The following is a 20,956-nucleotide window of genomic DNA, read 5'->3' as shown; positions in this document are numbered from 1 at the left end:
AACTAGAAAAAAGAAGATGTTACTAAGAAAGTCATAAGTATGATATAGTCCCATTCATTTATTTTTGCTTTAACTTCCTTTGCCTTTGAGGTCAAATCAATAAAATAGTACCTATGTTTTCTTCTATGCAGTTTATTTTTTCAGATCTTACATTTAGGTCTTTGATCCACTTTGAGTTAATTTTTGTGATTGGTGACAAACAGCAGTCATTTCATTCCTTTGCACGTAACTTTCCAATTTTCTTAGCACCATTTATTGAAGATGTTTTCTCCATTGTGCATTTTTGGCTCCTTTGTACAATGGAATATTACTCAGCCATAAGTAATGGTGAAATACTGCCATTTGTGGCAATATGTATGGATCTTGAGAATGTCATGCTAAGCAAAATAAGTCAGATGGAGAATATCAAGAATCATGTGATTTCATTCATATGTGGGATATAAACTGAAAGCAACAAATGAATAAACAAGACAGACAAACAAAAACTCACAGACACAGACATCAGAATGGTGGTTACCAGAAGAAAGGGGACAGGGGATGGTAGCAAAAGATTAATGGGTTCAAATATATGGCGATGGAAAGAGATTTTTCTTTGGATAGTAAATACACAAAGCAATATACACATGATGTATTATTGTACACCTGAAACCTAAATAATTTTATTAACTAATGTTATCGCAATAAATTTAAATAGAATAAAGTTAGCAAGAAGAGAAAATGCATTTACGGTACTGCACTGTAAAAGAAAAAAAAAACAGTCTGCCTATAAGTGGACAACACAGTTCAAAAGTCAACTGTGTATCCTCAGAATCTTGCACAAAAGCCTAAAACAAAGAAGTGGTTCTACATAGTGGTTGGGAGAGTGAATCAGTAAAACTTCACAATAAGGGAGTCAGATTAACTGTTTTAAAATAATCACTCTTACTTTATAAATCTGGAGGCATTTAAAATACTGACTACCCAATCTAGAAGCAAGGTTTATCCTACTGAGTTATAAATACAGTGAAACAAGATCTGCCTTATTTAATTTGCTATCTGGAGATCTGTTTACTTTCTGCTATAGGGGAGCTTAACTCCTAAGAATAAAATGCAGATATGTGTGCATTACTTAATTTAATCTGACAAATCTGTTGCTCTCATCTTAAAACTTCAGGGTTATTCACTGCTATAAAATTATATCGATAGGCAAGGTTAGGGTAGATAAGCATTTTGGTCAGGAACTACTTCTGGGATAAACTAGGCAATATGTCGCAGACATTTCCATTTTTAAATTCTTGTACTGATCTTAGGAGGGAAGGCATTAACGGGAAATTTGTGATAGGAAAAGTGCTGAAGTGAGATCCCTCTTCATCCAGACATGAAATGGGAATTTTCTCAAAGCAGGACAGTGTCCCAGGGAAACACAAAGAGTTTCTTTTGAGAAGTTTAGAATTTAAAAATGGCTTGTATGTGCATATCAATACCTACAGTGCAGGCAGGAAAAGGTGAGTGTGCTATGAGAGGGGGTAGAGGTGAAGTTCTGTGAAAGCCAGAGAAGAAAAAGTGGTAAGTGAGGCTTGTAGAAGAGAAGAGTAAGGGGAGGTTATATGATGACAGTGGCTTTTGAGTCTTTAAAAATGGGTGGCACATAGACACTGATGATGGAGACAGGACTGTGGAGAACAGCAGTGACCACTGGAGTGAGAAGGCCAGTTCCAAAGATGACCTGCCTGGCTCTGAATCCAGCTCCACTTCTGAAAAGCTCTGTGACTTTGAGCAAGTTCCTTAACCTCCCTGATCCTCCACCCACATCTGAAATGGAAGGTTAATAAGAATTCCTTTCACACTGGGTTTTATTGAAAATCAAATGAGCAAAAATGCTCATTTTTCTAAATGCTCAGCATGGTACCTGGTCCAAAGTATATCATGAATACGTTATTATGTGAGTGAAGGGCATACTGTGGTAGTTGGGTCAAGGAGATCCTTGAATGAAGGAAATAAAATTAGTTAGGAGTGTTTTCTGATTTCTATGGGATTCTCTTCTCTTCCATTTCTATGGAATTATTTCTTTTAAAAATATATATATATTTTATTGATTTTTTACAGAGAGGAAAGGAGAGAAAGTTAGAAACATCAGTGAGAGAGAACCATCCATCAGCTGCCTCCTGCACACCCCCCACTGGGGATGTGCCCACAACCAAGGTACATGCCCTTGACCGGAATTGAACCCAGGACCCTTCAGTCGCAGGTTGATGCTCTATCCACTGAGCCAAACCGGTTTCAGCATCTATGGAATTATTTCATTCACCCCTGCCTTCCCCAAGACCCAAACCCTTCTCAACCAGAACACTGGCCTGAGGACAAAATAAAAATCTCAATTACTGTAGGAAATAGGAATATACTTCTTTTCCTTTACTTTGATTTTTCTCCCCTCCCCGCCCTCCTTTGTGTTTGGCAGGATATCTTTTTAACCTTTTCAGAAGAGAACAGGATGAAACAAAATCAAATAGAAAAAAACACTGTAAGAGAATTAGAAGTGAAACAAATACTTCAAAATAATATTTTATATGTTCTAAAATCTTATTAGGAGCATCATTTCAAAACTTGCAAAACTCATATGAAAATACCAAGAATGGGAGACTGTGGGCTGAATCCAAAGGGTAAGACAGATCTGGGTTCAAACCTAACATCTGACATTTACAAGGTGTGTGGGTCTGGGAGAGACATCATTTCCTCAGTTATATCATCTGTAAAATGGAGTCAGAATACCTACTTTGCAAAGTTGTTGACTAATTTAAATAATACATAAAGTTTTTAACACATTGTCTACTATATAGGCACAAAAGAATCTATTATCCTGAGAAACCAAGATGGCGGCATATGTAAACACCTAAACTGCTGCCTTGCACAACAATTTCAAAACTACAACTAAAAGACAAAACATCCAGAACCACAAGAAGGCTGGTTGTGTGGAAATTCTACAACTAGAAGGAAAGAGAAAAGCACACTGAGACTCACAGGAGCTGTGGAAGGTAGAGGTACTGAGGCGCGCATGGAGGAGGCTGGCAACTGAGTATGCGGCTGGCTTTCTCAATTGGGAGGGAGACAAAAGCTCCGGACTGTTCTGAACTTCAGCTCTGGGTGAGACTCTGGGGCCCCAGACTCATTTGGGGAGAAACTGGACTGTCTGTCAGTGGGCAAAACTCGAGGGCAGCTTTCTCTCAGATATGCTTACAATGATCACTGCAGGATACTGAGACCCAGGAGTCTCTTAGGGCAGGGCTGATGGGAAGCCATTGCTGCTTGCTCCGCTATGAGATCCTGCCCCACAAAGTCATTGCTGTTTGCTCCACCCTGAGACTCTGCCCCATTCAAGCTGAGCACAGAGGCTTTTGGAAATCTTGTCTCATAAGGGTGTCTCCAGCACAGAAGTTCACCCAGCATAGACACAGTTGATCCTCACAGCCAATTGGACTGGAGATCAATTCCTCACAGTGATACCAACAACAATCAAGGCTTAACTACAATAAGACTGTGCACATAGCCCACAAAGGGGTGTACTAAGAGTGTCCATCTCAGGTAACTGGGGATGTTGAGCCACTGGGCCCTATTGGTCAATACAAAGTTACTCAGGGAAGCAGCCAAAATGCAGAGACAAAGAAACAGGTCACAAATGAAAGAAATGGAGGAAAGCAAATAACAGGATATAGAATTCAAAACCACAGTTATAAGGTTTTTCAAGAATTTTCTAGAAAAGGCCACTAAATTTAGCAAGATCCTTGAGGATATAAAAAAGGACCAACTAGAAATTAAGTGTACATTGACTGAAATAAAAAATAATCTACAAAGATCCAACAGCAGACTAGAGAATCACATGAATCAAGTCAAAGATTTGAAATACAAAAAAGCAAAAAACACTCAACTGGGAGAGCAAAAACAAAAAAAGAATCCAAAAATATGAAGATAGTGTAAGGAGCCTCTGGGACAACTTCAAGCATACCAACATCAGAATTATGGGGGTGCCAGAAGAAGAGAGAGAGCAAGATACTGAAATCCTATTAGAAGAAATAATGATTGAAAACTTCCCCCACCTGGTGAAAGAAATAGACTTACAAGTTCAGGAAGCACACAGAACCCCAAGCAAAAGGAATCCAAAGAGGACCACACCAAGACATATCATAATTAAAATGACAAGAGCAAAAGACAAAGAGAGAATATTAAAAGCAGCAAGAGAAAAACAGTTAATTACCTATAAGGGAGCACCCATATGATTGTCAGCTGATTTTTCAACAGAAACTATGCAGGCCAGATGGGAGTGACAAGAAATATTCAAAGTGATGAATAGCAAGAACCTACAACCAAGATTACTCTACCCAGCAAAGCTATCATTCAGAATTGAAGGTCAGATAAAGAACTTCACAGATAAGAAAAAGCTAAAGGAGTTCATTACCACCAAACCAGTATTATATGAAATGCTAAAAGGTATTCTTCTTTAAGAAGAGGAAGAAGAAGAAAAAGGTAAAGATAAAAATTATGAACAATAATTACACATATATCAACAAGTGAATCTAAAAATCAAGTGAATAAAAAATCTGATAAACAGTATTAACTGATGAATATAATAGAATCAGGGGCATAGAAAGGGAGTGGACTAACAATTCTTGGGGGGGGGGAGGGATGTGGGAGTGTGAGAAGAGACTAAATAAAAATCATACACCTATGGATAAGGACAGTGGGGGGGGGGTGTTGTTAAAGGCAGAGAGTGGGGTGGGAACCGGGTGGAGGGGAGCTAGGGGGGGAAAAATAGGAACAATTGTAATAATCTGAACAATAAAAATTTATTAAAAAAAAAAAGAGTCTATTATCCTAAACTGAGGCAAACAATAGTATAGAATAAATATTACTTATATCCTGACTGATTCCACAAAAATATAATAGAGTTCATATAAATTATCCCCCACAATTTTGTCCCCTACAAAAAGTCAAAGTGGAACGTAGGACAAAAAGAACATGAGAGGAAGGAAAATTAAAAAGAGATTCCAGGAACAAAGCCAGCACACAAAATACACACTGCAGAATGCCTATACACTTGCTGTGGGTGGGCCACAAATTTAATTCTAAGCTTTAAAGTAGCAACACAAAGAGGGAAAATGATCACTTCCAAGGCTCAGAGTATCCATATGATAAAAATAAACTGGGAGAAGAACAACTATTTCTGGTGATGAGAACAGGAAGATATTTTAACAGTGGCTTCTCATTAATGACAGAAAATGAATAATGCAGCATTTGTAGCACTGCCACTATGTTACTCAAGGCATCGTGTTTGACAAGTGTTTACAACACCACTCGTAAGACACTGAGACTGGCTCTCGGAGGGATACAAAGACGAGCATGAGAATGGTTGTGCCTTTGGAGAACTTACAGTCTTAGGGGTGAGATGAACATGCATTTAAATGATTAAAATACCAACAGAGTAAGCAAAATGTCCCCCTAAAAGAAAGATGAATTCTGACAGAGCATTAGGGAAAGCTTCACGGGCAGTCTTTTATTTCGCCTCTGAAAGAACGAGTTTAATTTTTTACACTTTATTATGGAAATTTTCAACCATAAAAAGTAGAGAAAATAATATAACAGACTACCATCATCAAGCTTTGACATTTTTTAATATTTTACCAATTTTGTTTCATATATTGAATATTTCCAAAGCAAAACTTTTATTTGCTTTGCTGGAGTGTTTTAAGGGAAATCCCATTAATTGTGCCATTTGGCCTATAAATACTTTAGTATCATGTCTCATTTTTAAAAACACAACCAACAAGTCATCATTATAGCCTTCAGAATTAGCGGTTATCCCTTACTATCATCTGATTCCCAAAACATGTTCAAAATTTTCAAAGAGTTTCAAAGATATCGTTTACAGTTGATTTGTTCTAATTAGGATTCAAACCTGGCATTTAGGGTTATTTTATAGAAGAGGCATAGAAACACAACAGTGTTCCCTCCCACCATTTTTTTTTTTCATGCCAGCATTCTGTCACTGGAATCAGGCAATTGTCCCGTCGTATGCCAAATGGACTTCTGAAAGGCAGGTATGTGAGGTGGGAGAGTGCATGTCATACACTTGGAGCAAGAACTATGAGGCAGCTTTGCTGGGTGTTGGACGGAGAGGATACTGATCATTGGCCTGTGCTATTCTTTGCACAACGGGAAGGTGGCCTTAGGGAGATGACTTCAGAAGCAGTGGTTAGAGTGGGGTAGGAAGAGATGAGGAGACTGGTTAAAGGCTGTTGCCTAACTGACCGGTAGAAAAACAGTGAACTGCCTAAACCGGTTTGGCTCAGTGGATAGAGCATCAGCCTGTGGACTGAAAGGTCCCAGGTCCGATTTCAGTCAAGGGCATGTACCTTGGTTGTGGGCACAATCCCCAGTATTGGGTGTGCAGGAGGCAGCTGATGGATGTTTCTCTCTCATTGATGTTTCCAGCTCTCTATCCTTCTCCCTTCCTCTCTGTAAAAAATCAATAAAATACATTTTTTTAAAAAGAAAAACAGTGAACGCTGCACCTACAGCAGGGCCACAGTTGTTAACAGCCTGGAATGTGGAGTGAAGAGGTCTGGGTTCACATCTCGGGTCCGCCATGCTCTACTAGTAGCTGTGCGGCCTTGGGCAAATCTTTTAACATACCTAAACAAATGTTTCCTGAGTTATAAACATGAGGCAATACTGCTTCAAATGCTGTCTTGAATATTAAATAAAATTACCCAGAAAAGTAATTAGTTGATGCTCAAAAAAGTTAGCTATTTTAAGTGTAGCAGTGCAGGCCATGGCAAAGGGCCATCTGTCAGAGGCCTTGCACAGCGGGATGGTCCCGGTGACAGGAGGATATGCTGAGAAACAGGAGTTGGGCCACTGAAGACTCACTGATAGGTCAACTTTTTAAATCTCTTCTCCCCAACCCTCAAAACACACACGCACGCACGCACGCACGCACGCACGCACGCACCACCTCTTACAAAGAGAAAAACAGGAGGAAATGGCTTGGAAGAAAAAAAGAAAAGATTATGGGTTTTTTTTGTATGTGTGTGTCTTCAGCAACAGCATACACTGGAAACATGGGAAGACTATACATGCAGAGACGGCCACTTGGAAATTGAGCATTTGGGTCTTGAACTCTTAAGAAATGGCAGAGCCAGGGATATAGTTTCAAGGATTATCCACACTGGCATGATTAAATCAGTAGTTAGAAAAAAAAAAATCACAAATGTAAAGGTGAAGATTAAAAAAAAAAAAAAAAAGCAAATTAAAGCACACACAAACTGGAAGTCTACCTGAACACTAAGACCATAGAGGGCAAGAGAAAGAAAAAACGTTAGTGCACAGAAGAGGGGTGTCTGAATGTAGGCAGGGGTTTAGAAATGGCGGCAGTGTAACGAAACCCAGGTTTCCAAGGAGCCTGCACATCGGTGCCAAATGCAGAGTGCAAACAGGAGAGGTCTGGGAGGCAGTGGCTGAACTGGGTTTGAGCAACTAATTTCAGATGCAGGGCCGATTCTGGGGACTGTGCTCTAAATGCCAATCTGGAAACTTTGCATATACAAGTAAAAATTAAGGACATACAAGAGGGAGAAAAGTGAATGTCGGGAAGTAACCTCAAAGTACACAAGAAGGTGGAAAAGCCTGCAACCTGGGAAAGCCACTGGCTCGGTGGGCAGGAAGTGGCTGGGGGATCCCGTGGAGAGCCACGGAGCGGGACGGCTCATCTTCGAGTTGCACATTTGTGCATCACAAACCCCGGAGAACACATAATTTCTTTGCAGAAGGGCCTGTTCCACTCGGTGACTACAGTACCATGGGAACTGAATTATCAAAGTTACTATTTAATGTAACACAATAGGGACGGAAAGATTCAGGAGCCGGACGCGCTCATTCCAGCAGAGAACCACAGGTCTCCGGGAGGAGGCTGGCGTCAGAAATGCTCAGCGAGTGCAGAGTGAAAGCCTAGACACGTCTTCCTCACCAAGCACATATGCCACGCTCGGTCACCACCCCAGAGCTAGTATCGGGTCTAGTAATAATTAATGTCGTTTTTAACATTCGTTTAAAATCTTGCTTGGCGTTGACTTGTATTGACATGACCTTCAAACACGTGGTATCTACAGAACGTGTGAAGCGCAATGAACAAGTTTTGCTTGAAAAAGTTTGTGTTTGGTTTGGTTTTTGTTGCAAAACTAGGGCTAAGAAGATGGCGGATGAAGAGCATATTCGGCACTGCATGCTTTACGAGTTCCAATTAGGAAGAAAAGCAAGTGAGGCTGCAAAAAACATCTGTGGTGCTCTTGGTCAAGATGCAGTTAGCGCCAGAAAATGCCAGCGTTGGTTTGAGAAATTTCGCGAGGGAAATTTTTCGTTAGATGACAAGAGTGGTCGAGGCCCTGTGTCCAATTTTGATCAAGAAGCTCTTCAAGCTCTTTTGGCGCAAAATCCTCAAATTACCCAACAAGAGCTTGCAACAACTTTAAATTGTTCACAAAAAAACAATTTCCAATCAATTGCGTGCACTTGGCAAAGTCCAAAAGTTTGGAAAATGGGTTCCTCATGAGTTGACCGACAACAACCGTAATCAAAGAGTCACAATTTGCAGTTCGCTCCTCTCTCGTCAAAACCGTTTGCCGTTTTTAGAGCAAATTGTTACCGGAGATGAAGAATGGGTGCTGTATGTTAATTTGAAAAGGCGGCCTCAATGGTTGGACAAAAATGAGGCTCCGCAGCCCACGCCAAAACCTGACTTGCATGCGAAAAAAGTGATGTTGTGTGTTTGGTGGAATTGTAAAGGAATTCTTCATTATGAACTTTTACCATCTAACCAAACCATTACAAGTGCAGTGTATAGTGCCCAATTGGAAAGGTTAGCTCAAGCTTTAAGAGAAAAAGAACCCGCGCTGATTAATCGGAAGGGCGTAATTCTTCACCACGATAACGCACGACCGCATACTGCAAGAATCACTGCTGAAAAACTGCACCAGTTGGAATGGGAAGTTCTCCCTCAACCTGCATATTCTCCTGATATTGCCCCTTCCGATTACCATTTGTTTCGTTCTTTGCAAAACTTTCTTCTTGAAAAAAAATTTAATAATGAAGAATGCCTCAAAAATGCATTGACCGAATTTTTTGCATCAAAATCACAAGAATTTTACAACAGAGGGATTAAAATGCTTCCTGAGCGTTGGGCACAAGTAGTAGAAAACAACGGCAACTATATTGTTGATTAAATTTTGTTGTATTGTTTAAATAAATTCGATTTAAAAAAAGTATTAGAAAACGACATTAATTATTACTAGACCTAATATTTCTGTCTAGCGTGCTTCCTGAGGAACACCACTACCATCAGAGCCCTGCTCTGGAGAACGACTGTATAAGACCAGAACCTTACACCTTTTCTTTCACAGGCAAGGCATGCCCCTCAGGGTGTAAGGGAAGTGTAAGGTCATGGCAAAGTGCTGGCATTGCTGGTGTGGCGCCTCTGCATGGTCCCACCAGTGTTTTTCATGACACACGTGCACGTTGGTCATGTGTGGGCAGCTGGACGGCCACCCACCGCCTCTGGGGCAGGTGGGGGAAGGTGAGTGACAGGCGGGGCAGGGCTGCATGCCTGACGCCTGTGAGCAGTTTTCAAATCCCTCCCCGGCCACGCGCACATCGCAGACATATGAGAAGATGGAGCTCCTCTCCACCCACCGTGTGGCTCAGTTTAGTCTACAACAACTCAGCCCTGCTCTAGGCTCTGTTTCTGTTCTTCACACCAACCATGGGGCTGTGCAGCTGCACTCCAGACAGGGCTCAACAGAGCTCCCTTTCCTTTCATGGAAAGGCCGTTAGAGTCATTGGGAAGGAGAGGGAATTCCAGCCACTACAGGGCCCAGAGGTGAGGCGGACGGAATCCCGTGTCTTTTAATTTCTGGAACCTGTGATGAGACCAAACTGCAGGCACAATCACACCTCGTTGGTTTTTAAACTGCAGTTCTAGTTCTCATTTCTAACTCATCTTCACCGAACCCAGAAAGCTTTTCCGTGGGTTGGATGGTGCACATTTGTTGTCTCCCCAGCTGGGGACAACAGTTGATTTTCTCACACACAAAAATTACTGTCGAAAGGAGGCTGCAGGCGACTCAGAAAAGTGATCATTTAGGGTCTCATCTGAGAGTGTAAAACAGAACCACCTCACCGATAAGTTCTGAATTCTGATGGGCTTTGTCCATATGGTTACTATTTGATTCTCCCCCTGCTCACGAATGGCCCCTTATGCAGGTACCACATCTGCTTAAGAGTTACAGGTGTCCTCCCCAGCCATAAACAAGATTTTCAGAGGTGATTCTGGGACCCCTGTGTGGAAACAGAACTCTGAACACCATGAAACGCCAGTTCAAAGGCTAAACATATCAAACACACAGGTTTCCCAGGGAGCAAAGATTCTTAAAAACGTCACTGAGAAAGAGAATAACGAAGCAATAAAAGGCAAGGGGTTTTGTGATATTCAGTCCATGCTTCCTGGTTGGCAGGCCTCGATCTGTCTTCACCTGGTGCTGGTTTGCATTTAGAGTGGAACTGGCTAAAAATAAACCTCACATCCTAGATGGTCTGAAGTAGCCACACAGCCTTCGCTTCAAATCACACACCATTTCTGACATAAAAAAAGCAGCAGTTGAGTACGTGAGAGGCCTCTTCCTCCAGAAGTGCAGGTTCCGATGTCACGACAATGCCATCGCTCTTATTCTGGGCCAGGGTTCCCGAGAAATCCTCCCAGCACTGCCTATCAGACCTCCCGGCCTCTTGGTCCTAAACTCACATACCCTGTGTGGTAGACAGAACAACGATGGCTACCACCTCAACCCAGGAACCTGTGACTTTAGAGTAGGGAGACTATTCTGGAGTACCAGGCAGGTTCGATGTGATCACAAAGGGACCAGGGTTAGCGATGTGATCATGCTATTTCACTGGGTTTGACAACGGAGGATGAGGGCTGCGAGCTGAGGAATGTGGTGGCGCCTAAAAACTGAGAATAAAAGGAAAGAAAAGCCAACATCCTGCTGATGACCCCTAGATTTGAGTCCACCCCCACGGGATGTCTGACCTAGAGGACTGTAACATGGTGCGTCGGGGTTGTTTTGAGCCACTGACTGAATGGTGCTTCTTACAGCTGCAGCAGGAGACAAGCAGTGCGGTAGGAAGCAGGGATGCTTCGCCTCAGGCACTCCTCTCCAGTGTGTGTGTGTGTGTGTGTGGGGGGGGGGAGCACGGTGCCTGGCTTTCCTTGGCAATAAAACCAGTTCATTTCCTTTCCTTCTAGTTAAACTTCAGATTCCAGCAGAGTGCTAATCCTCAGAAAAGATGATATATAATAGCACAGCCTCTTCTAAATTTGAGCGTGGGGGCGGGAGGAGGAAGGAGGTACAGTGGGAGAAGTTAATCTCTCTTTTTTTCCTCCCATTTTCTGTCAGAGATGTAACACTATTGTTAGAAACACAATCCCTTTCTGGTGGACCTGCATTAATGTGGCTTGAAAATCTGCCTTTTCAGTTTCTCTGTTCCTTTTCTTCCCTCCCCAACCTCCAAATATCTCTGTGTGCAGTGAATGTTTGGATAATCTGAGACGATCTTAAATGGAAAGAATTTTAGCTCCCAAACCATGCAGATTTTCGTACTATGCCCTCAATCAATTCGGGTAGGATTTGATAATATTTAATACACAGCAACAGCAAACAGTCCTGAATGAGAAGGTGAATAATTAGCATGCTAAGACTTGGGACTAGCTGAAGTGAGAATATTAGAAGATTTTACATTCAATTATTTATGGGGGTGTTCTTTTTTTATTGCTGTTTATATGCTAGCTTTATTTTAATTGGGGGAAAAAATAGCAAGAGATCCTCTGAGTAAGTTAAGGTACTATGGATCAAGAACCATTTATGTAAAGATTTTTCAGGATCCTCTTGGAGTGAGGACATAACTAAACTCCATGCCGAAGAGAAATGAGGCTGGGTGAGGCCCTATTCCAGTCCCTTTGCCCCAGATGACCAGAAAATTTTCTCTATCAAGAAAACAAACGAGTCCTCAGACCGAGTGTGTAGTGAGAACACCCAAAGCCTGGTGGTGGGGTGTGGCTTCATCAGGAGCACAGACCGGAAGAAGAGATGGTTTAACCCACCAAATAAAACTGAAAACAGAACAGGAACACTCACCCTCATGTCTCCGTTCACAGTTTTTGGCGTGTGATTGAATGCGTGTGCAGGATCCTTGTTGTACACTTTGAGGAGCGATCTGTCCTGAATGTTCCTGGAATAAAAAACATCCATAACTACGGCAGACGAAAGGAGCCTTACTTTGGCCATTTTCTTTGTCAGCCCATAAGAACCAGGTAAAAGACAGCAGCAGACAATCCAGCTGTTGTCCACAAGCAACCAGACAAAAGTTCTTTTACCACAGAGTAGGCAAAAATAAATAAAAGGAAAATGAGTTCAGTTTTTCTTTCCCTTTTTTTGTTTTTTGTTTTCTGTTCTTTGTGTGTAGTTTTCCACCCATAGATAGAGGGTGGCATGAACTTTCTTTTAAGATGTTGAGCTAAGAAAGGTAACACTCAAAGAAACAGGAAAGCTGCAATATCTACAATATGTCCCAAGAGATTTGGTTAATATTTAAATATTTAATTGCTTACTTTACCCAAACATCCATTTTCTGCTTATCACATGAATGCACACAAACAAACAAACAAACAAAAAAAAATGCTTTTTCCCCTTCAAACAGTTCCAGCAAGGAAAAGAGTATCTATTTGCAACCCAGACCAAGAAAAAAGTACCACAAACATAAAAACCAGTATCTTTACAATGCCTTTTTTTTTTCTTCCACAGCGGGTTTAAAAAATACTTTTCTACATACAAGTTGAATAAGTGGATGCGCAAAGTATTTAGAAGGAATAGCAGCAGATCAATTCTTCTACCTGTCTCTCTCTCTCTCTCTTACTGAACCCAGCAGTAGAGCTGGGGAGTCAGTCAGACCCCAGCAAAGAACAGAAGCCCCACACCTCTTCTCAGTTCCTACCTTAGCATTATTTAAGACCACGTGAGTGACTATGAAGTCCTTTTCCCTTCATATTCAGATTTCATCAGCAGAAGGGCCACCCACGCCCTCTCAGCCTTGCCTGCGCGGTGATTCCTTCCAGGGCCAGCGCAGGGAGGCGGGGTGGGGGGATGGCTGCAGGGAGGCAGGGGGAGAGAATGTGTGCAGGAGGACGCATTCCGTTCCTCCAGGTGCAGCCAAACGTTTTGTGAGCTGATCCCAATCACTGGGATTACTGGGCTCTGTTTTTGTTTTAAACGGAGTGGAGAATTCTTGGACTAGCTTTGCTTCCCTCTTTTAAATATCTGTCAGTAATTGCTTTGAAGCAGCAACTAGCCCAAGCTTGCACCATGGCTCCAGATTTCAGGTAGCTCATTAGAAGTCAGCTTAGGGGGGAGTGTGCAGTCCTTGTTATTAAGGGCCTAGGTTACTCGGAAGGGGGAGTTCACAGAAGGTGAGAATGTGGGGATTCACTAAAGGAATTCACCCTGTAGCTTCGGGGGAAAGTCACAATAATGATGTGGAGAAACCAAAAAACATACTTGAGCCACACACATACACACACACACACACACAAAACAAAAAAACAAACAAAAAAACAACAACAACAACAACAAAAAAAAAACCCAAAAAAACACCCGGTGTGATTCTAAAGGTATTTAAAGTACCTTGGTTTATTATTAATTTAGAAACATGTTCATCCAAGATGAACCAACACCAAAGGCCCAGATTGCATTTACCATGGCAACATTTGCAAGCCGGCATTTGAACCTGAACTCTCGGTGGCATTTCCCCAAGGAAAATATGGAGAACCCAACACAATGATGAGACAGCCAAACTTGTAACAAGTATATCCTCACTTCAAAAAATACTGAAGAATGTAAAATGAAATTTGTCTCTGGGTTCAGATGAAAGCCATTGTCTTGATTTAAAATCCACATGGTATATGGATTTGGGGGTCGGGGAGGGAGGTTTTATATAATGGTAATGTTGAGAATTTACTTGATCATTCAAATAAGATATAGTTGAAGCATTTTATGCATAAAAGCAAAGAAATAGAACAATTCATTGGAAAGGAGATATATATATGTGTGTATATATATACTGTATATATATATATATATATATATATGTATATGTATATATATATCAATATATATATACACACATTTCCCCACATTTTTAGATCCATTTTTATAAGTAAATCAAAACACTAAAAAGTAAAATTCTAGACAATTTATAAATCAATGACTTCCCAATTAAACATTTTAAAATGAGATTTAAAAAAAAATCAGGCTATTAACACTGCAGCATGAGGATCAATAAGATAATCATTTCTGCAAATATAAACATATTGACTAAAAATTATCTATGTTAGAAATGATCACTGCTCTCAAGCACTTGCTTTAATCTATTTTATCAACTGAATTTGCCTGAAAAAGGATCATCTTAATTTGGAAGTTTGGGGGACCTTTCCTTTTTGTCTTCCCTCCACTTCCCTCTTTGTGACTATGAGATGACACTCCCTCAGAATGCATAAAGGAAGTATTAATAATACTCTGAGGCTTGGTAAACGCTCTAGAATATTGGGCTTCATCTATATAATAAAAGCCTAATATGCTGTCTGATCATTTGGCCAGTTGCTATGACATGCACTGACCACTAGGGGCAGACGGTCTGATGGACAGGCTAGCTTGCTGCTGGGATCCAGCTAATCATGACTGGATTAGATGGGCTGGACACACTCTGGAGCCCTCCTGTGGTCCCTCCCCAGCCCCAATCGTACACCAGTGGGGTCCTCTGGCCTAGCCTGCACCCTCTCATAATTCGGGACCCCTCGGGGGATGTTGGAGAGTCAGTTTCAGCCTGATTTCCACAGGCCAGGCTGAGGGACCCCACCACTGCATGAATCCGTGCACCGGGCCTCTAGTTGTAATATAAAAATTCTTGCACGAGCTGTGAGGCAGTGGGTCCAATTGTTCATAATAACCTCATCATCCTTGAGCTCCATAATCAAAAGTGGCTTTGCCTAGTTTCATGCTTATTTATTATTACCATATCTCTCAATTCCTCCAACTGCAAAATGCAGAAATTCAAGAGGAGTGGTGTAAAATGTCACGTCCATGTAAAAACTCTACATGGAATTATATTACTGCAAACATACTCTTTAAACATAACATGATTACTTCATGCTTAAGTTTATGCTTTCTAAATTTTCTTTTATTGGTGACAGCTTGATTAATAATTTATTTCAAAAAACAAACATGACTTTTCTGTTACCTATGAATATTTAAACATGTTTTTTTAAAAAGCAGGAAGGTTGTGCAATGGGCCCAGTACCCTCTACCTTAGGGCATGTGTCAATTTTTGAAAGCCCTAAATTACTCATACAACTTGGCACTTGCCTAAATATGTCATTGCAATCATTGTTAGATATGTATCAGTTTACATTTATTATGCATTAAAGGCATATATTTAAAAAGTGGTTTCCACTAATTCCATAATGAAGAAACAGGCCAGCCTGCTATTCCCACAGGGCAAGCACCCAGAAACTTAGGTTGTGGCCCACATGAGCTGAGCAGGGAATCAACATTCTGAGGGAATAAAAAATTCTTGACCAAGAATGTGGCCAGTCAGGTTTTGATTAGGCGTGGCAATGACCTGGCTGCAGGATCTTGAGTAAGTCCATTAACTTTTATGCATCTGAATGTCTGGTACCATAACATAAAGAGGCTGGAATAGTCACTACATAATTTTTTAATCTCTAAAATGCTTAGAGGCTAGACTAGCACCTGCTTGTTGGTGTTGATTTAATTCCTGTTTCTCAGGCTGTTTGTCTGGGACAGATTAGATGGGTCCCTTCGGCTCTATACACAACACCACCTGTCGATAAAGATGCTTTCATTGACTGCAGTAGCAGGCGTCCATGGAGCCTCACTTTAGGAAATATTCTACTGGGTGCCCTGGAGAAGCCCACCTGGAGGGAGATCCATTGGTAAAGGCCCAACTATTTAAGAAACAATTGGGAAGGGAGAATACGTCTCAGCCTCTTTTCCCGTGGACGGTAGCAGATGCCACTGCTTTTATTCTGACTGGCTCATATGAAGAATGACTCAGTGGGATCATTGCCTAAGATGTCCCCAGGCTTGTCTGTGAGGGACAGAGCAGCTGGGAAGTTGGAATGGTTCCCGTCAGAAGTAGTGTCTTCAACTCTTATGACCTTCAGCAGGTCTCTCCACATGGGGCTCAGTTTCAACAGCTCTTAGATACCTGGCGGACTGGATCATCTCCTAAGTTCTATTAAGAGGTAACATGCAAGGATCTGTGTGGGAGAAGTCTAGACGTTCTTGCCTTTGTAAGCCACTTCTTGTAAGTGAATTATAGAAAGCCAGATAGTGGATTCACACCTGGGAGAGATAAGCCTGCCAGGTCAGACCAATACTTCTTCACTGGGCCACGAAGAAGTTAGGACTCAATACAAACTGTAGCAATGCTAAATGCAATATGGTACACACACACACACACACACACACACACACACGGCGCGAGACTACTTACCTTACATCATTTAATTCGTAATAGATGTTTCTGCTTTCGTCTTTGATGTAAATGGCGACACTGGGCGACTCCAGCATTTTCATGGTGAGCTGCTGAGGGAAGGCACTTACGAAGAGAGCCCGGATCGTGTCTGCGCTTGTGATCTCGTTGGGCATCCTGAGCTGCTTGGTTTCGTCTCCATACTGGAGATAGAGAACCCCTGCGTGCAAAATGAGCACAGCGGTCACTCTCAGGCCAAGACTCACAGGACACGCAGCACAAGCCACGCCTCTTCTGTCTGGCCACGTGCAGGGAATGTTCTGGACAAGCTTGAAAGCATGCAACAAGAGATATATGTTCAGAATTTCCAAGGAATGCACTCTCTGGTTATCTCAAAAATATCCATTTTATTCTTTGGGAATCCAGGCAAGGTGTTAAAGAGGCTAATTTTCAACTTTTTTAAAACCAAAAGGACAAAAAGCGAACCTCTGGCAGCCTAAAGCAAAAGCCAATACTTAATCCCCTTGAAAGGCATACTTAGGAATGTAACCGCACAGGGTGATTTCCACCCCCCTCCCATGTCTTTCAATAACTAAAAACACATTTAGTATAGCCATGTGTAAGATATCTTTATAGTCCATTCAGAAACATTTTAGGTGGCAGTGTTACAATATTTCTGTGATCTAACACATATTGATTTAATGTTCATACCCTGTGAAACTACAAGAAAAAAGTGGCACCCTGATGTCTCAGGGAGAAACTGGAACAAGCCAGTTGCACAAATGAAAACAAGCACAGGATCACAGAATTCCTGAGTTCCAGAGGATACGTGGCTCCCAATGAACCATGCCCTTAAGAGTAATCATGCTCTGCCCTAACCGGTTTGGCTCAGTGGATAGAGCGTCAGCCTGCAGACTCAAGGATCCCAGGTTTGGTTCCAGTCAAGGGCATGTACCTTGGTTGCAGGCACTTCCCTGGTAGGAGGTGTGCAGGAGGCAGCTGATCGATGTTTCTGTCTCACTGATGTTTCTAACTCTCTATCCCTCTCCCTTCCTCTCTGTAAAAAAATCAATCCTACCTAATAAAAGAGTAATATGCAAATTAACCATCACCCCACTACACCTACAAGCCACGCCCACTAGCCTATCACAGCGAGTATGCAAATTAACCCCAACCAAGATGGCTACAGCCACAGAGAGCAGTTGAAAGGTTTGGGTTTCCCTGACAATGGAAGCCAAGCTTTCCACACACCCTGGCCAGCTTAGGCCTCCACTCAAGGCTACAAAAGTTTCAATTATACAATAGAAGATACATAAAACCAAACAGAAATGGCAGCAGCCACAGAGCGAGCAGGGGGCTTGCCTCCACTCCAGGCTACAAAGTTTCAATTGTAGAAGGTAAATAAATTCCAGATACTAGGGCCTCCACTTGGGTTGCTCAGGGGCATGGCCAGCCTGCAAACCATCACAGGCCCCTCGCCCAGGCCACCCCACACCTCAAGGGAACCCAAACCCTGATCCAGGACACCCTTTAGGGAAAACCAGCTGGCCCCCACCCATGCACCAAGCCTCTATCCTATCTAATAAAAGAGTAATATGCAGATTGACCATCACTCCAACACACAAGATGGCTGCCCCCATGTGGTCAAAGGTCCTGCCCCCATGTAGATAAAAGATGGCCACCACAATGGCCAGCAAGGGAGGGCAGTTGGAGGCAATTAACCCTGCAGGGGAGGGCAGTTAAGGATGACCAGGCCAGCAGAGGAGGGAAGTTGGGGGCAAACAGGCTGTCAGGGGAGCAGTTAGATATCAGTCAGACTGGCATGGCAGGCAGAAGTGTTAGGGGCAATCAGAAAGGCAGGCAGGCGAGCAGTTGGGAGCCAGCAGTCCTGGATTGTGAGAGGGATGTCCAACTGCCCATCTAGACCCAATCCTGGTGGGCAGTTGAACATCCCTCGAGGGGTCCCAGATTGAAGAGGATGTAGGCTGGGGAGAGGGACACCCCCCATCCCATGCACAAATTTTGTGCACTGGGCCTCTAGTAAAAAAAAAAAAGAGTAGTCATGCTCTTATAAAGTGTAGGTTCTTCCAAGATCCCAGCTGAGCTTTGACATGTGACTTTTTTTGGCCAATGGGACATTAGCAAATGTGATGCAAAATGGAGGCTAGCTAAGTGCTTGCACACTAGAGCTTGTCCTAATCCTGAGCATGGTCAGGGGTTCCCTCACAGAACACACTTTTGTGGAGTCCAGGCAAACATGTGGAGGATTCATGGAGAAGGATGGGAGCCCTGACTGGTGGCCCCACTAAGCATCCATTCTCCAGCCAGGACTGGCCAGTCATGAGGGTGAACCTTCTTGGTAGGGGCATCCCTCCATCCTGCCCCCATCACATGAACAGAGGTCATATGAAACAGAATGAAGAGCCTGGCCCAAGTTAAAAAATCATGAGCAAATAAATAACTGTGTTTGTTTTAAGTCACTCTGTTTAGGGTCATGTGTTACTCAGGAACAGATAACCAAACCAGGGAATCAGAGATCCTGACATTCAATTTGTATCTTATTGTGAGAATCTACTGAGGAGGGACTACTACTACTGGAATAATCCTCAGCAGGGGAGATTTAAAAGAGAATAGAACATGGCTTCTGGTTAAATATGGCAGTTCGTGTAACACATTTACCTCTGTCTCCTCCTGAAATTCCATTAAAATGACCATGAGGAATAAAAAAGCATACATTGAAGAATCAAGAGAACAGGAGAGGAAACAACAGCAGAGAAGAGAAAGCTGACAACCAAGTCTTCAAGGAGACAGCTCCCCCTAAAACGCAGGCCCAGGAGATAATTATATTTTCCGTATGAACATTTGTAAACCTACTTTCACCTCGCCCTGTCTACACAGTTGATTAAGACATATTACTATAAATATTACATTCTATATTGATATGCTAAACTAAGCTAGAGAACAGAAAATGTTATTAAGAAAGTCATAAGGAAAAATACATTTACAGAATTTATTGAAAAAATCTACATATAAGTGGACTCACCCAATTCAAACTGTTGTTCAAGGTTCAACTGTATAATTCATATTTTAATTATTGTTATTGTTTATCATCAGCTTCTCCCTTTAAAATGTAAGCTTCATAAAGTCAGGAATTAAGAAAAAAATGTTTTTATTCACCGTTGTATTCTTAGTACCTCTAATATGACTTATTATATAGTAGGTTCTCAGTAAATTAATGAATGAATGAATGGATGAATGAACAATTTATTAGTCATCCAAAAGGAATGTTCATTTGGGGTCTAGCTGAACTAGAAGGGCTTTGGCTACATGAAGTAAACAGCCCAGTGATCTCCAGCCCGCTTTGTTTACACATTAGAACTACAATCTGAAGAGGCTCTTTCCTTCACTGGAGCAGTCCTTTCCCTTCAGTGTAAGCAGATCAACTTCCCCTCTCTGCCCATCATAGTTTTGATCCTCAGCTTCAGCAAGGGGTTACTTTTCTAGAATATCCATGCTGTTACACATTCTTCAGAGTGCAGAAAATTACTTGCAACCCTGTCTGATCTCAGATCGTGCAACATTTTTGTCCCAAAGGGGAGATGTGGCGGCTGCCCATGTGATTGCTAAGTGCCATATCAAAAGGCCAAAGCCATTCCTGAGGTCGGGGCCCCAACCATGCCTGGGTGAGGCCCCTGCCCACGGGCCACTTATGGGCTCACTACAGCCAAATAGCATGGCCTCACCTCCCTGAAGAGCCTGGTTTTCACTCCCACATCTGCAATCTGTACGTGTGTGCGCTTTAAATAGAATTTGTAGGCTCTGAGTAAAAAAAAAAAAAAAAAAAAAAAAAAAGGCCTCCACTAAGGTTACCTCAGGGTCTGGCTGGTGCAGCTGCCAGCTGGGTACACAAGTCCGGTTACAGATCATGACATACCGGAAAAGACAGGGAAACGATGCCTTTGTAAACAGAACAGTCTTTTTACACTTGATTCAGCTCGGTTACTCAATTCAGGAAAGGGATTTAGAAATGCTTAAATCAGAAGGAATGCTCTTAATATACGATGGCGTTTCACTGGCACAGAGATGGGAGTCAGCACACGCTGGCATACCTCCCCAGCGCTGGTCCGTGCTGGCTGCTCCGGATTCACAGAGAAAGTCTGAAGGACTGTGGATCATAAACTATTTCTTTATGAAGAAGGAAAGAAGACAGGGAAACGAATTTATCGGATGCCTGCTGTGTGTCAGAAACAGCATGCTTATACAGCAGGTTCTCAATAACGTTAGGTAACAACATTGATGAGATGCCCTAGGAACTTAACTTTTGTTTATATCA

The 20,956-nt window shown here is 42.1% G+C and overlaps 1 protein-coding gene across 10 annotated transcripts in view; it reads right to left on the bottom strand.

Annotated features, from left to right (window-relative positions):
• Positions 1–20,956, bottom strand: part of KIAA1217 — a 437,889-nt gene that overhangs the window by 88,298 nt on the left and 328,635 nt on the right. For all 10 annotated transcript variants that reach the window (XM_084867746.1, XM_084867744.1, XM_084867741.1 and 7 more), the window contains 2 exons: positions 16,645–16,843; positions 12,213–12,306 (listed from right to left, as the gene is read on the bottom strand). In XM_084867746.1, coding sequence (XP_084723872.1) covers positions 12,213–12,306; positions 16,645–16,843 — 293 coding nt within the window. The remainder of the gene's footprint in view (positions 1–12,212; positions 12,307–16,644; positions 16,844–20,956) is intronic.

The sequence above is a fragment of the Pipistrellus hanaki genome, assembly GCF_964339955.1.
Source record: "Pipistrellus hanaki genome assembly, chromosome: 1".
In the NCBI taxonomy this organism is placed as follows: Eukaryota; Metazoa; Chordata; class Mammalia; order Chiroptera; family Vespertilionidae; genus Pipistrellus; species Pipistrellus hanaki.
This window is presented reverse-complemented; position numbering and strand designations above follow the sequence as displayed.